Source organism: Aethalodelphis obliquidens, unplaced genomic scaffold (assembly GCF_003676395.1).
Source record: "Aethalodelphis obliquidens isolate GAN/ISIS:26980383/991018 unplaced genomic scaffold, ASM367639v1 scaffold1, whole genome shotgun sequence".
Classification (NCBI taxonomy): domain Eukaryota; kingdom Metazoa; phylum Chordata; class Mammalia; order Artiodactyla; family Delphinidae; genus Aethalodelphis; species Aethalodelphis obliquidens.
Genome location: NW_020837945.1, coordinates 9,074,038 through 9,088,703, shown reverse-complemented (window position 1 = coordinate 9,088,703; position 14,666 = coordinate 9,074,038). Strand labels below are relative to the sequence as shown.

The 14,666-nt window shown below is 46.1% G+C and overlaps 1 protein-coding gene across 1 annotated transcript; it reads left to right on the top strand.

The window, feature by feature from the left end:
- The first annotated feature begins 6,912 nt into the window (after nucleotides 1-6,912).
- LOC113617308 (carbonyl reductase [NADPH] 3) lies at nucleotides 6,913-14,338 on the top strand. Its single transcript, XM_027100559.1, has 3 exons — nucleotides 6,913-7,349; nucleotides 9,200-9,307; nucleotides 13,852-14,338. The coding sequence occupies exons 1-3, from the start codon at nucleotides 7,061-7,063 to the stop codon at nucleotides 14,286-14,288; spliced, it is 834 nt and encodes a 277-aa protein (XP_026956360.1). The 5' UTR covers nucleotides 6,913-7,060; the 3' UTR covers nucleotides 14,289-14,338.
- The last annotated feature ends 328 nt before the right edge of the window (nucleotides 14,339-14,666 follow it).

Sequence of the window (14,666 nt, the reverse complement as noted above, 5' to 3'; positions counted from 1 at the left end):
TTAGGTTAGTGGTTGCCTAGGGCTCGGGGGGCATGGATGTAACTACCAATGGGTATGGGGTATCTGGGGGCTCATGAAACTGTTCTAAAATTGTGGTGATGGTTGCACCGTTCTGTGAACATATGAACAACCCGTGTGCTTTAAATGGGTGCATTATTCAGTATGTGAATTATCTCTTAATCAGGCTCTTTTTTTTTTAAGAGAAGGTTCAAAGAACAAGAGTTGCTAAATAGCAGAGGATAAATATATCTTTTGACAGCAGCACAAAGATTCTTTCGCAAGGAATATAATGTCTCTGGAAAATGATTGCTAAACAATCTTCTCTTCTATAGGCCACTGATACCTGGATGTACCCACCAGCAGCTGAAACAGAGAGGAGCAGAAAGCAGTGAGACGGCTGTGAGAGGACATCAGTGTGGCTCTCTAGGCGCTTTCAAGTCTGCTTTCCAAAGGAGTCCCCCAAGCTTGGCTCTACAGTATAGCAAGCCTCACCTTATAATAAAAGGGGTTGCACTATTAAATGCTGAGAGCAGGAGCTCAATAAAGATTAGCTATTATTCTTTAAAAAGCCAGGAAGGGAGGGAAGGAAAAGACAGTTAACAATCCAATCAAGTTCTCTTTGGAGACAACTAATGCCAGATCACAAAAAGCAGTAAAGATATCATATGTAATTTCTACGATGATAGAAAAAAGTATGACTATAAGAGCAAATTATAGCAAACGAAAGCTACATGTTATACATGTAGGCAGGAATCCTTACTTACGATAAACAAGTAGGAAATAAGTCATTGATTATACTGATTGAAGTGAAACAACAGAAAGTTTAAAGGTTAGTAGTAGGTTGGATGATGTGCCCACAAAATTCATGTCCACCCACTACCTCAGAATGTGACTCTATATGGAAATAGGGTCTTGGCAGATGTAATTAGTTAAGATGAGGTCATACTGGGTGAGGGCAGGTCCCAAATCCAATGACTAGTGTCCTCAGGAGAAGGGGAGAGGACACACAGAGACACATAGGGAAGAAGGTCACGTGAGGATGCAGGCAGAGATGGGAGTGATGCTGCCAGCCAAGGAACTCCACGGAGTGCTGCCAACAACCAGAAGCTGCAAGAGGCCACAAGGATTCTTTGCTAGAGCTTTGAGAGGGATTGTGGCCCTGAAAACACCTTGATACAGGTCTTCTGGCCTCCGGAACTGTGAGAAAATAAATCCCTGTTGTTTAAAGCCATGCAGTTTGGGGTACTTTGCTATATACGACAGGCACAGGAAACAGATAAACATGCCATGAAGTGTAGCCACCAGGCCAGCAGAGGGCACTGTCTACCACCAATTATTACATAAACAAACGGGCCCAGAATAATTGCTGAGGTTTACAGAGAAAGCCGTACAAAAAGTGTTCAAATATAATTTAAACACTTGTACCTTTCCAATGATGATAAACAGGTTAAAATGTATCACTTTAAATAATTTACCACCATTATCATCTTACTGGATAACCTGTGACCTTTGCAACAACTTGGCTGGGAGCTGCTTTTCAAGAACATCCCTGTCTGGCGTCATTTCACACCCACAGGAGGTTATCTGCAGGATAAATTCCCCCAACAATTTCCCTCCAGGAAGAGATGTATATTTTAAATTTCAATAGATAGGGCCTAATTCCTCTCCAAGGAAGTAATACTACATTACATACTCACTAGAAATGCACAAAAACGGCTGGTTTTCCCCAGCCTTGGCCATACTGTTCTAGAACCAGCAGTGACGTGGGTCCCAAGAACAGGGCTAAGGGCTCTTAGATCCACATTTCTCAGCACTGGTGCTTCACCAGCCTGATGGTACTAAAGATCTCCGACCTCCCCAAAACCCTTCTCCAGCCTAGCATGGGCACTGTCCATTCAGGCACAGAGCCCAGCCTTTCAGACACCACACTGAACTGATTCATACCACATCTGCAGGGAGAATGTCTTGCTCCAAGTCAGCAATGTTTACAATAAACAGCACCCCTTTTTATGTCACTGTGAACATAGAGGCCAAAAAGCAATTCCAGGATTCCAAAGGGACAGACACTATGGTAGTCTCAAGAATAGCTCTCTCACCCATGCATAGAAAAGACATTCTCTTCAATACATGGTGCTAGGAAAATTCATTATTCACATGTTTAAAAAAAAAAAAGAAACTAAACTCCTATCGTAACACCACTCACAAAAATTAACTCCAAATGAATTAAAGACTTAAATGTAAGACTAGAAAGCATAAAACTCCTAGAAGAAAATGTAGGGGAAAAGCTCCTTGACATGGTTCTTGACAATGATTTTGATGGATTTGAAACCTAGAGCACAAAGCAACAACAACAAAAAGTGGGACTTGTTTCAAACTTAAAAGCTTCTGCACTGCAAAATAAACCATCAACAAAACGAAAAGACAACCTACAAGGTGGAAAAAAAATTTGGAAACCGTTAGCTTATAAGGGGTTAATATCCAAAAATACATAAAGAACTCATACGACTCAATAGCAAAAAACAAATAATCCAATTTTTAAATGGTCAAAGTACCTGAATGGTCATTTTTCCAAAAAAAGATATACGAATGACCAATGGGTACATGAAAATGTGCTCAACATCCCTGATTATCAGGAAAATGCAAATGAAAGATATGAGATATCACCTCTCACCTGTTAGGATGTCTATTATCAAAAAGACAAGAGATAACAAATGCTGGAGAGGATGTGGAGAAGAGGGAACCCTTACAGACTATTGGTGGGGATGTAAATTGGTGCAGCCACTATGGAAAAAAGTACAGAGGTTCATTTAAAAATTAAAAGTAGTACTGTCATGTGATTCAGCAATTCTACTCCTGGGTATTCATCTAAAGGAAATGAAAACATTATCTCAAAGAGATGCGTGCACTCCCATGTTCATAGCAGCATTAATTACAATAGCAAAGACATGGAAACAACCTAAGTGTCCATTACTAGAAGAATGGATAAAGATGTGGTGTACATACAGTGGAAGATCATTCAGCCACAAAAAAAGAAGGAAATCCTGTTACTGAGTTTGTGACAACATGGATGAACTTGGGGGCATTAGGCTAAGTGACATAAATCAGAACGAGAAAGAAAAATACTGTAGGATCTGGTATGTGGAATCTAAAAAAAAGAACAGATTGGTGGTTGCCAGAGGGGAAGGGAGGAATGGTGAAGGGGATCAAAAAGGTTTAAAAAAAACACCAGAACCCGTAACTTCTGAATACGACCGTTTAGATGGTGGGAATTTGGATATGGCAAAAGGGCCTACTTCTGCTCAGATCCACCAACCAGGTCAGGAGTCAGATGGTGTCAAGCGGCTTTTTCCCCTTAATCCATTTCTCCTCAACCCTCAGGAAGGTATCAAAGTTTTTTCTAAACCAGTATTTTCTTAAGATTTGTTCACAATTCAAATCCTTTGTGTGATGTCATACTGGGTACAAGTGAGGGGTGTTTTCACTCCGTCCTGGAGGTAAGGGGAGAATCCTCCGTGTTAACTGTATTAGTTTCTGATTGCTGCTGTAACAAATTACCACAGATTTAATGGTTTAAGACAACACAAATTGATCAACTTACAATTCTGGAGGTTCGAAGCCCTAAAATCAAGACATCAACAGAGCTGTGTTCTTTCTGAAGCCTCCAGAGGATAACTCATTTCCTTGCTTTTTCCAGTTTCTGGAGGTTACCTGCATCCCTGGGTCCCTGGCCCCTTCCTCCATCTTCAAAGCCAGCAATGGGAGCATCTTCAAATCAGTCTCAGTCTCCTTCCCTCCCTCCCTCTCGCTGCTTTTATCTTATATCTCCTTCTGCCTCTGACCTTCCTGCTTACCGCTAATAAGGAGATTTGGGATTACATTGTGCCCAGCAAGATAATCCAGGGATATCTTCCCGTCTCAAGATCCTCAATTTAATCACATTTGCAAAGTCCCTTTTGCCATACAGAGGGACATCCACAGTTCTGGGGATTAGGGCTGGACATCTAGGAGGGGGGAGGGGACTGTAACCTGTGCCATTTTTGAAACTTTTCTCCTCCTTTCTCTCAAAAACCCCTAGCTCTTTTTTGAGGATTGTGTCACTTATAACCAATTGACTCTCCTCTTATGTAACCCAATGTTCCCCAACCTTTGCTGCACATTGGAATCAGAGAGCTTTTAAATCTCCCAACGCTTGGGTAACACCCCAGCACAGTTAAATCACGATGTCTGGGGATGGAGCCAGGCATTAGCACATTTTTTTTTTTGAAGATCCCCAGGGTATTCTAATGTGAAAAATTGGGGAATGAATGCTATGAGCAACAGACTTTCTCCAAGCCACCCTAAGTACCCCTTCATCGACCTGCTGCATAATTTGCGGGGCCCAATGCAAAATGAAGATGAGGGACAAGTGTTTAAAAAAAAATCAAGAATTTCAGGACAGTAACAGCAGAGGGTGCAGACCCTGAGGCCAGCACGTTGGTCAGTGTTTTCTTCCCTCCTCATCTCTGAGGAGGTCAGTAGCTACGTGCAGGATCCATCCAGTGTCTTGGCTTCCCAGTCCCTTGACCTCCTTCACACCAACAAGATTTCCCTGTCCCCTTCATGTGGTTCATCCGTGCAACCTCTGAGAACTGGATCTCAAGGCATCCCACACTGACCCCCAGGACCCGGCTTGGCTCCAGTCTCCAAGCTTCGCCTCCAGGGGTGCCCTGCCCTCGGAGACCTCTGTTCCATCAACCCTACTGTATTTCCCTTATTATGAATTTCCGACCCTCTCGTGTCCTTTCTTCTGTCCTTAGAGGCCATAGCCCTACACTACAATCCTTTCCTTGCAAACATCTTTCCCTGTGCTGTGTGAGCCTGGCAAAACACCAACTTCCTCCACCAGCTGCACTAGGGACTGGACGATGCTGGGGGGAAACTGAAAGAGGCCGATTGTGCTGTCTTGACATTTATGACCACAGGTCTCATGTGGGCCCCCAACTCTGCTGGTCAATGCTGCCTAATTCCCTAATAAATTCACTTTCCCGTTCTGCGAGATGGCTATGCCTCCCTCAAGTTTCCTAAAAGAATCCTTCTTGCTAATGACCTCAAGTCACTCATCCTTCAAAGAGAAAACAGTACCCTCAAGGAGAGCCACCCAACATCCTACAAGTAGAGCCACACACGCTGATGTTTAGATGATTACTATTGTATAAAAACGTGCTTTCATCTCTCTCTCTCCCAGCTTTAAAAACTCTTTTAAAAGAGTTCAAGTCATACAAAGTATGTTCTCGACTATCACAGAATTAAGAAATCAATAACAGCAAGATATCTGGATAATCCCCAAAGAGTTGGAAGCTAAAAAATATACTTCTAAATACCCTTGGTCAAAGAAGATGTCAAAAAGTAAATTAGAAGGTATTTTAAACTGATTGAAATTGAAAACACAACATATCAGTGTTTACGGGATGCCACTAACATAGTACAGAAAGGGAAATTAATAGCCCTTAATGTCTATATTAGAAAAGAAGATCTTAAATCAATGATCTCAGCTTCCATGGTTAAAAAAAAAAAAAAAAACCCACAACACACACCAACTAGAAAACCCAAAGTGAGAAGAGAGGAAATAAAGATTAGAATGGAAATATAATGTAACCAGAAAAAACAGAGAAACATAACAATGAAACCAAAAGCTTCTTCCTTAAGAAAATAAATAAGTAAATAGTTCTAACCAGAGAGATCAAGAAAAAGATATGAAAGACACAAAATACCAATATCAGGAATGAGAGAAGTGGCATCACTCTTGATATTAAAAGGATGGATAAGGGCATATAATGAACGACTTCATGTCAGAGTCAACAACTTAGGTGATATACACAAAGTTTTTGAAAAACATGAATTAAGCTCACTCAAGAAGAAACAAAATACCCGAATAGCCTTATATCTTTAAAATAGAGTTCCAAATAGTCTTTAGGAGAAAAAAGAAAATACTGGGTGAGCCCCAGCAGGTGCCCACCTTCCTGACCTCACCTGTTGACTTGATGGAGAAAGTGGAGTCAAGGTGACAGACACAGGCAGCTCAGCCAACCTGTGCTTGGGTAGAGCTGAGTCATAATGAGATCCTAGCTCTCCATAAATCTAAAAGTCACTAATCAAACACACTCAGATCAAATGCACTCAGATTACACTAAAGAAGGTGGGTGGGAGCGCTCTAATTGCTTGTCCACACCGTGACACACCTTTGGAGATTCATTTTCAGTTGAACTTTGTGGCCACAAATTTCACTTAGAGAAAAAAATGCATATATGTATCCTCCTTGGACAAACCTAAAATGCACACACTTAGCACCCGTAGGAGTTGTGTAAGAATGAATAAAAACATTCCGGTAAGAGGCTTCACCCACAATGAGAGTTTCATAAACATTCTCTCCCACTTGGGGGCGCACACAGCTAGGATCGCACACAGCTAGGTACCCTGCCCACACCTGCAAATCTGTTCTTGGGACCTTTTTTTCTCTCATTCCTCTCTTGAGTTTCTCTTAGGCTAGGAATGAGATCTATGTCCTGAGAAGCAGTTACCATGTCGAAATAATTTCACTGTAGTCAAGGAAAAAGCGAACATCCTCATTTTGCAGTGGATGACGGACGCACGCCCAAGAAAATTACTCAGCACTTGTTTTTCTCCTTTTGGGGTTCTCCTACAGTAGTTTCTTCAATCCAACTGCAAGGAATCTCTAGACCCTATCGACCCGTCACCGTCCGCTTTCGCTTTAGGGGAACAACATCTCGACCCCGCAAACCACAGCTTGGCTCAAGAGGCGGGATCAAAAGAGGGCGCATCGCGGGGAGGGGGCGGACCCGGGAATGGGGCGTTACGAAACCTTCAGGAACAGACGGCCCCTCCTCGGAGGGGAGGGACCGAGGACCGGAGCCTTGTTCTCTGCAAGTCACAGCGCTGGATTCTAGAACACAGTTCTTCCTGGCTTCTCTGACTGTGGCCGGGCCTCCGCAGCGCGCGTCGCCCGTGGCCCACGGCCCGGTTCGCTCTTCACCCAACGGCCTCGCGCGCCCGGCACCTGGCCATGCCGTCCTACACCCGCGTGGCGCTGGTCACCGGGGCCAACAAGGGCATCGGCTTCGCCATCGCGCGCGACCTGTGCCGGCAGTTCCCGGGGGACGTGGTCCTCACGGCGCGGGACGTGGAGCGGGGCCGGGCGGCCGTGCAGCAGTTACAGGCCGAGGGCCTGAGCCCGCGCTTCCACCAGCTGGACATCGACGACCTGCAGAGCATCCGCGCCCTGCGCGCCTTCCTGCGCAAGGAGTACGGGGGGCTCAACGTGCTGGTCAACAACGCGGGCATCGCCTTCAAGAGTAGGTGTGGGGGGCGGGAGGTCCCCGGGCGCTCCGAGGGTGCCAGACAGTGAGCCGCATACGCCCCCTACCCGCCCACTTAAGTTATGGAAGGCAGAGCCCGCCCCTCGGGATGCTCTCGGCTCTCGCCTCCCACGGCTGGTTCTCGCTTCCCACGGAGTCGCGGGAGCGGTTCGTTTAGCTCAAGACCCGCCCGGGCGCCGGGCACAGTGCGCCCCGCCCGCCTGCCGGCCTCTGCGGGCCCGAGCACGCAAGGGCTCAGCCCAGGACCCTCCCAGGACAGACAGCTGCTGAGGTTTGCAAGAGAATCGGTCTCCTGCGAGGGGACCACGCCCTGCTAAGCTCATCAGCTTTCTAATGCAAGAAACATTTTCTCTGCGAACGGTCTCCAAACTCACTTTGGGCTTTCTCTTTCCTTGAAAGGGCGCATTCATAGATACGAGGAGGCATCTGCTCGGGACAGGAAGTGGATCTCGGGAGCTCGATTAGTGCGCACGTGCACGCGCTAGTGGACTTGAGAGAGCTTTGATGGAGCTTTTTAATGGGGAGGTTTGATAGGCTCTGGCAAAAAGGAAGCGAGCGTGGTTCCCACCCCCAGGGAAGCTATGTTTGTTATCAAACATATATAAGTGTGGTCTGAAGTAGCACCTTCCTTTGGGACCGGGGCGCGGGGCGCGGGAAGGGGGAGATCAAGGAGATTACTTACTCTTATTATTCGAGTAAGAAAGTTATCGATCTGCCATGTGCCGCGGGTAGAAATAAACAGGGCAGCCTCACTTACAACCTAGTGGGGAAGAGAAATCTAAGAGGCAGAACGGAGGAAAACGAAGTATTGTGAAGCGTTAAGTCTTCATCCCCTTGGCCTTGGGCCCTCGGCAGCGCCCTGCACCTGCAACTCGGTCTGCGGGCTTTCTGGGAGCGCGGGCGGGGGCGGGGGCGACTGACAGCCCCCGTAGCCGACGGCTGGGGAATTGGTGGATAAATACCCGGCTTCCTGGAGGACACACGGAGGAACACTGACTTCAGCTGGAAGCTCTTGCCCCTCAGAGTGTGACAGCAGCTGGCTGCTGTCGGCCAGCAGCGCCTGCCCCGCTGGACACTCGCTGGAATCGCAGAACCCCAGCCCCGCCACCACACGTGCTGCGTGATAATCTGCATTTTAACAGAATCCCCAGGTGCCTCCTATGCCCATCCAAGACTGCGAACTTTGATCACTGCTGCTCGGAGTGTGGCTCGCAGACCAGTAGCCGTGGCGTCACCTGGGAACTGGTGAGAAATGCAAATTGTGGAGCCTCACCCCGGACCTTCAGGATCCCAAACTCTGGGGGCGGGGCCCAGAGGCTGTGTTCTAACAGGTCCTGCAGGTGCTTCCCACACACGCTCCAAGTTTGAGAACCACGGATCTCGTGGTTTAAAAATTGTTTTAAAGGTAGTTTGTTTGGGGGACTTCCCTGGTGGCGCAGTGGTTAAGAATCCACCTGCCAATGCAGGGGATGAGGGTTCGAGCCCTGGTCCGGGAAGATCCCACGTGCCGTGGAGCAACTAAGCCCGTGCGCCACAACTACCGAGCCTGTGCTCTAGAGCCCCCCCCCCCCGCCGCCGAGCCCGTGCTCCGCAACAAGAGAAGCCACCGCAATGAGAAGCCCGCGCACCGAACGGAAGAGTAGCCCCTGCTCGCTGCAACTAGAGAAAGCCCTCCCGCAGCAACGAAGACCCAACGCAGCCAAAAATCAATAAATTTATTGTTTTTAAAGTTAGCTGGTTTTGTCTTTCATTAGAGATAAGATCCACTTTGTCTTATGAATTTCAGGAGGAAATGCATCACTTTGTTTCCTTCTCTTTTTTGAAAGTTGATGATCCGACACCGTTTGACATTCAAGCTGAGATGACACTGAAGACAAACTTTTTTGCCACGAGAAATGTCTGCAGCGAATTACTGCCGATAGTGAAACCTCATGGTAAGTCCAGCTTTGTGGACTGTCAGGTTGCCTCCCCTCGGCAAGGCGTGACCCACCCCCCGGGGGGTGTGGCCGGGGGGCTGTCCCCCAGGAATCACCCAGGGGTGCTATTTCTCTGTAGGGGGAAAAATAGAAAACGGCATGATTTTCTCATAGTATCTGGCCCCTCATCCGAACATTTCAGCTTTATTGAAAGATATGTATATCCCACTCCAAGTTTGTGGAAGAATTAATTCCCTTTTCCCCCAGAACTTGTATGTTTGTATGCAGGCAGGCATGAGTGAACTTAGGCGTGTAGAGATGCATGTATGTTTAGATACCTGATTCATTTGAAGTTTATCCTTGTGTAGAAAGGGGATGGATCTAAATGTACCATTTTTCATATGGCTACCCAGTTGTTCTCTCAACATTTATGAAAAGTTCATCTTCTCCCCCACCTCCAAAAAGAAAGATGTGTATGATACATGGTGATGCTCTTGGGTCCCAAGTCATGAAGTGAATCCTAGAAGGATAAGGTGTTTCAAGTCCCCAAAGGCCTCTTGCCTTTGAGCAACTTCAGTGAGTCTTTCTCAGTTCCCCAAGGTGGCCAAGCCTCACCCAGTTCACCTGGGGCTTGGGGAAAGTGTCTGTTCTCTCATTACTATGAATTTTCCTCTCTTCCTTTCTTCTTGCACCAACCTTTGCCAAGCTGGTTCAGAGCATCCAAAAGAAACTTTTCTTTATTAGGAAATATCTTTCCCACACTTTCAAGTATTCAGTGAATAACTTTTATTACTTTTCCCACAAACATTTATTGAGCGCCTACCATAATCCAGGCATTACCCTGGTGCTGGGAATACAGTGGTGAGTATTGTGGGCAGGGACAGTCCGGTCCATGGAGCACAGAGTCCAGTGGGGAAGACCACTGCTGACAAACAAGCCTAGCTGTGTAAATTACAGCTGTGCTGGGAGGTGGGGAGAGAAGCCTTGCTTCCCTGAGGATTTTCTTTCCCAAGAAATCAACTGTGATTCTTAGGAAGAAGAACTCTGTGATTCTTACTAGAAACATGCTTTTCTTAATTTAACATTTTGAAGAAAGATGATCTCCAGTGCAAAAATATTTAAATTTCAAAAGATGCATGGTGAGAGTCCCACCTGTCTGCCCCTCCCCATTCTCCACAGGTGATTCTTGTTACTGGTTTCTTAGTGGGATGGGATCATAGAAAGCTCACAGGTAGAGTTTCAGGTACTGGCTCATAGAAGCCTTGGGTCCAGGGGCATGGAGTTGGTGAGTGTCCAGGGTCAAGGGGATAGAATTTTTAAATGCAAATCTAAGCAAAAATAAATGTGTGTGTGTGTGTATATATATATATATATATATATATATATTTGCTTCCCTTTTTACAAAAAAAAAAGAAAGGACATTAAGTATAACGTTTGCCACCTTGCTTTCTTCACTTACTATATCTGGGGCTCTTATTCTTTTTTACAGCTGTATAGTATTCCATTGTAGCTGTGTGTTTTACCAAGTATCATGAAATCTTCCTATGGATTTTAGAATCATAGAATTTGAAGGCTGCAAAGTATTGAAAAAACTTACATTTTTAAAGTACATTTATGGTATCTGTCTACACCTTCACTTTATAAAGAAGGAAACTGAGCCCCAGAGAAGTGAATACAGCCAAGTAGTAGTAGAGATGGAAACAGTATCCCAGTTTCCTAACTTCACCCCTCAATCAAACCAGGATAATTAGTTCTAGTTAGGGAAGGATTATAGCACCAAATGATTGTGAACCAACCATTTTGAAAGGTAGAAGAAGTCTTTGGGGAGGGTGGGGCTCAGGGACCAACCCAGTGCTGGTGAATCACTGTCTTTAACCAGTTTTCTGTTACAGTAATTCCCAAAGCGGGAATCTTTGGTTTGCAACACATTGAGGATAGTGGTGACTTTTCAATAAACGTCACTCTGGAGGGCAAAACGCTGAGCATCACTGCCCCTTGGTTTGTAGGGAGTCGCTTCCTCCAGATTCAAAGCTGATTTAAAAGCCACTCTTTATTTGGCTTTATAATATCACTTTAAAGAAAGTTAACCCGCTTGCTTATTGGTTCAAGATTGAGTGAATAGGTTAAGCCACTAGGGGGAGCTACTTGCCCACTCTTGCCGGAACGCAGTAGGGGTTGTTTCCGGACCGTGGAGCCACCTGGACCTCAGCCAAGAGTGGTGGTGATGGTGCGGGCTGAGCCCCTTTCAGGGCTGATTGGGCCCATTTAGCTGTTGCAACTGTCACCCTTGGCCTCTCCCCCAGGGGTGTGCCTTGAGATCCAAGAGGACGCCTCTTCCTCTTAGGAAGTTTTTTATTTCCATCGAAGGCATAGAGTAGCTCCTGTAATTTGTTTTTTCTTTTCTTTCCTCCTTTCTTGTTTGAATTTAATTCCTTGTAGCAGCCAAGCGTTTGAATACAAAGCTGCTTAGCAAGTAATGAAGAGCATAACTTCAGCAAAGCAGAATTCCTGGCCAAAATATTGAAGTGAATCTAATCATAAAAAAAAAAAAATCATGCCAATCCAAACTGGGGGAAATACTATAAAATAAAGGCTTAGCGTCTTTAAAAAGATCACTGTCAACGGCTCTAGTGTAAATAGACTAAAGAGATAGGACAACTAAATGCAATCCATTTATCCCTCCAGCGTCCATGCAATCCATTGGACCCAGGATGAAAACAAACAAAAAAACCTATAAAGGAAGATTATTGAGACAATTAGGGACGTTTGAATATGGACTATAGTTTAGATAATCGTGTTGTACGATGATTAATGTGATCACATTTGCAGTTATGGAAGAGAATGCCCTTCTGTATACTACAGTGTTTTAAGGTGAAGGTTTATGGTATCTGCCCACAATTAAGAGAAAGATAGAAAGCAAATGTGGCAAAATGTTGACCGTTGGTGAACTCAGCTGAAGGGTATATATATGGGTGTTTATTAAACGATTCTTGCAACTTCTCTGTAGGTTGCAAAGTTTTTCAAAGTTAAAAGTTGGGGAAAAGGGCACCCCTGGTGGTGCAATGGTTGGGAGTCCACCTGCCGATGCAGGGGACACGGGTTCGTGGCCCGGTCTGGGAAGATCCCACATGCCGCGGAGCGGCTGGGCCCGTGAGCCATGGCCGCTGAGCCTGCGCGTCCAGAGCCTGTGCTCTGCAACAGGAGAGGCCACAACAGTCATAGGCCCGCGTACCGCACACACACAAAAAAAAAAGTTGGGAAAGAACTATGTTATTACCAGAGAGAGACAGAGAGAAGGAAGGAAGGAAATAATATACTGAAGAGTCTTGGGTCCCTGCGGGCTATGTGAGATGCTTATGTACAAGGACAGAGTGAGGGCATCTCCCTATGGGGCTGGGCCCACAAGAATCTCCCAGCATGTACACACCCCACCAACAAATGTGTACCTGTGGTGAATGCCACTCAGAAAATGAAATAAAATCCAATTATCCTGTTGGATGCAAAGAATATGGATTCAGTATAATATGTGAGAAAATAACCCCCCAAATTTGGTGCTTTTTGATGTTGGACAGAATGTGTAAATTCACACGTTCACTGGTTTGGGGATTTCTATCAATGCTTCAAATTATTTTCTAGTTTTTGGCCTTCATATTTTATTTTATGGACAGATCTGTCTCATTAGTAGCTGTGAATCATTGCTAATATGAATATGAACTCACTAATTATATTTAATTATTTGTTAACTATGGGCTAAGAAAAGGAATGAAAATCAAAACTGGGATGGAGAATCAACCCATTCCACATGTGAAAGTATCCATCATTAAGGATAGACAAGGGTCATTGGCAAGGGATTGCTTAAACCTGATTTTGGCACTCAGGGGTACAGAGGTGGCCCCAGGACCCTAGGAAATAATCTAAGGGTGAGGGCGCTGTCCCCCGGAAAGCAAGTTCACAAGTACCTGGAAATGCGTGTGTGTGTAGGAGGGTGTGTTTTATAAAACTACCTGGTGATTCTCCTACAGACCTACCTTCTGCTCACCTAATGAATCACTGCGCTTTAGCCCCTGTTATTGACAGAAATGTGTTCTTCCTTTTGGGAGAACAAAGGACAAAAAGTTAAAACCCACTGGTGCATTCTTGAGGCATTTTTGAATACCTTTGGAGGTTTTTTTTTAATGCCTTCTAGAATCTTTATTTTTTTAAAAGGGCTTAAAATGCTTGGCTATTTATTTATTAGAATCTTTTTTTTTTGCAGTACGCGGGCCTCTCCCTGTTGTGGCCTCTCCCGCTGCGGAGCACAGGCTCCGGATGCGCAGGCTCAGTGGCCATGGCTCACGGGCCCAGCCGCTCCGCGGCATGTGGGATCCTCCCGGACCGGGGCACAAACCCGTGTCCCCTGCATCGGCAGGCGGACTCTCAACGAATGCGCCACCAGGGAAGCCCTAGAATCATTGTTTAAATCAGCAATTACACCTGCCCCATGACTCAATCATGTTTGTCAGTAGTCAACCAACGATTGTTTATTTGTGACATGCTTCTATATTTTTCTTATTCTGTTTCAGGCAGAGTGGTGAATGTCAGTAGTTTACAGGGTTCCAAAGCCCTTGAAAATTGCAGCGAAGATCTGCAGGAGAAGTTCCGATGTAAGACACTCACAGAGGAAGACCTGGTGGAGCTCATGAAAAAGTTCGTGGAGGACACGAAAAATGAGGTGCATGAGAAGGAGGGCTGGCCCAACTCTGCTTATGGGGTGTCCAAACTGGGGGTCACGGTCTTATCGAGAATCCTGGCCCAGCGTCTGGATGAGAAGAGACAAGCGGACAGGATTCTGCTGAACGCATGCTGCCCCGGGTGGGTGAAGACGGACGTGGTGGGAGCTCACGGCTCCAGGACCGTGGAGGAGGGGGCTGAGACTCCCGTCTACTTGGCCCTCCTGCCTCCAGATGCCACCGGGCCTCACGGGCAGCTAGTCCGGGACAAAGTCGTCCAAACCTGGTGAATGTCTGCTTTGGCACTTGAGGCTTAATAAATGTTTGGGGAATGAATGAATTCTGGTGTTGTAGTCCGATTCTGTTTCTGTCCTTGCGGGGCATCGATGAGAAAGTGTCTAGTTCTGGGACTTTCCTGGTGGCGCAGTGGTTAAGAATCTGCCTGCCAATGCAGGGGACATGGGTTCGAGCCCTGGTCCAGGAAGATCCCACATGCCGCGGAGCAACTAAGCCCGTGCGCCACAACTACTGAAGCCCGCACACCTAGAGCCCGTGCTCTGCAACAAGAGAAGCCACCGCAATGAGAAGCCCGTGCACCGCAACGAAGTGTAGCCCCTGCTCACCACAACTAGAAAAAGCGCGCACACAGCAACAAAGACCCAACACAG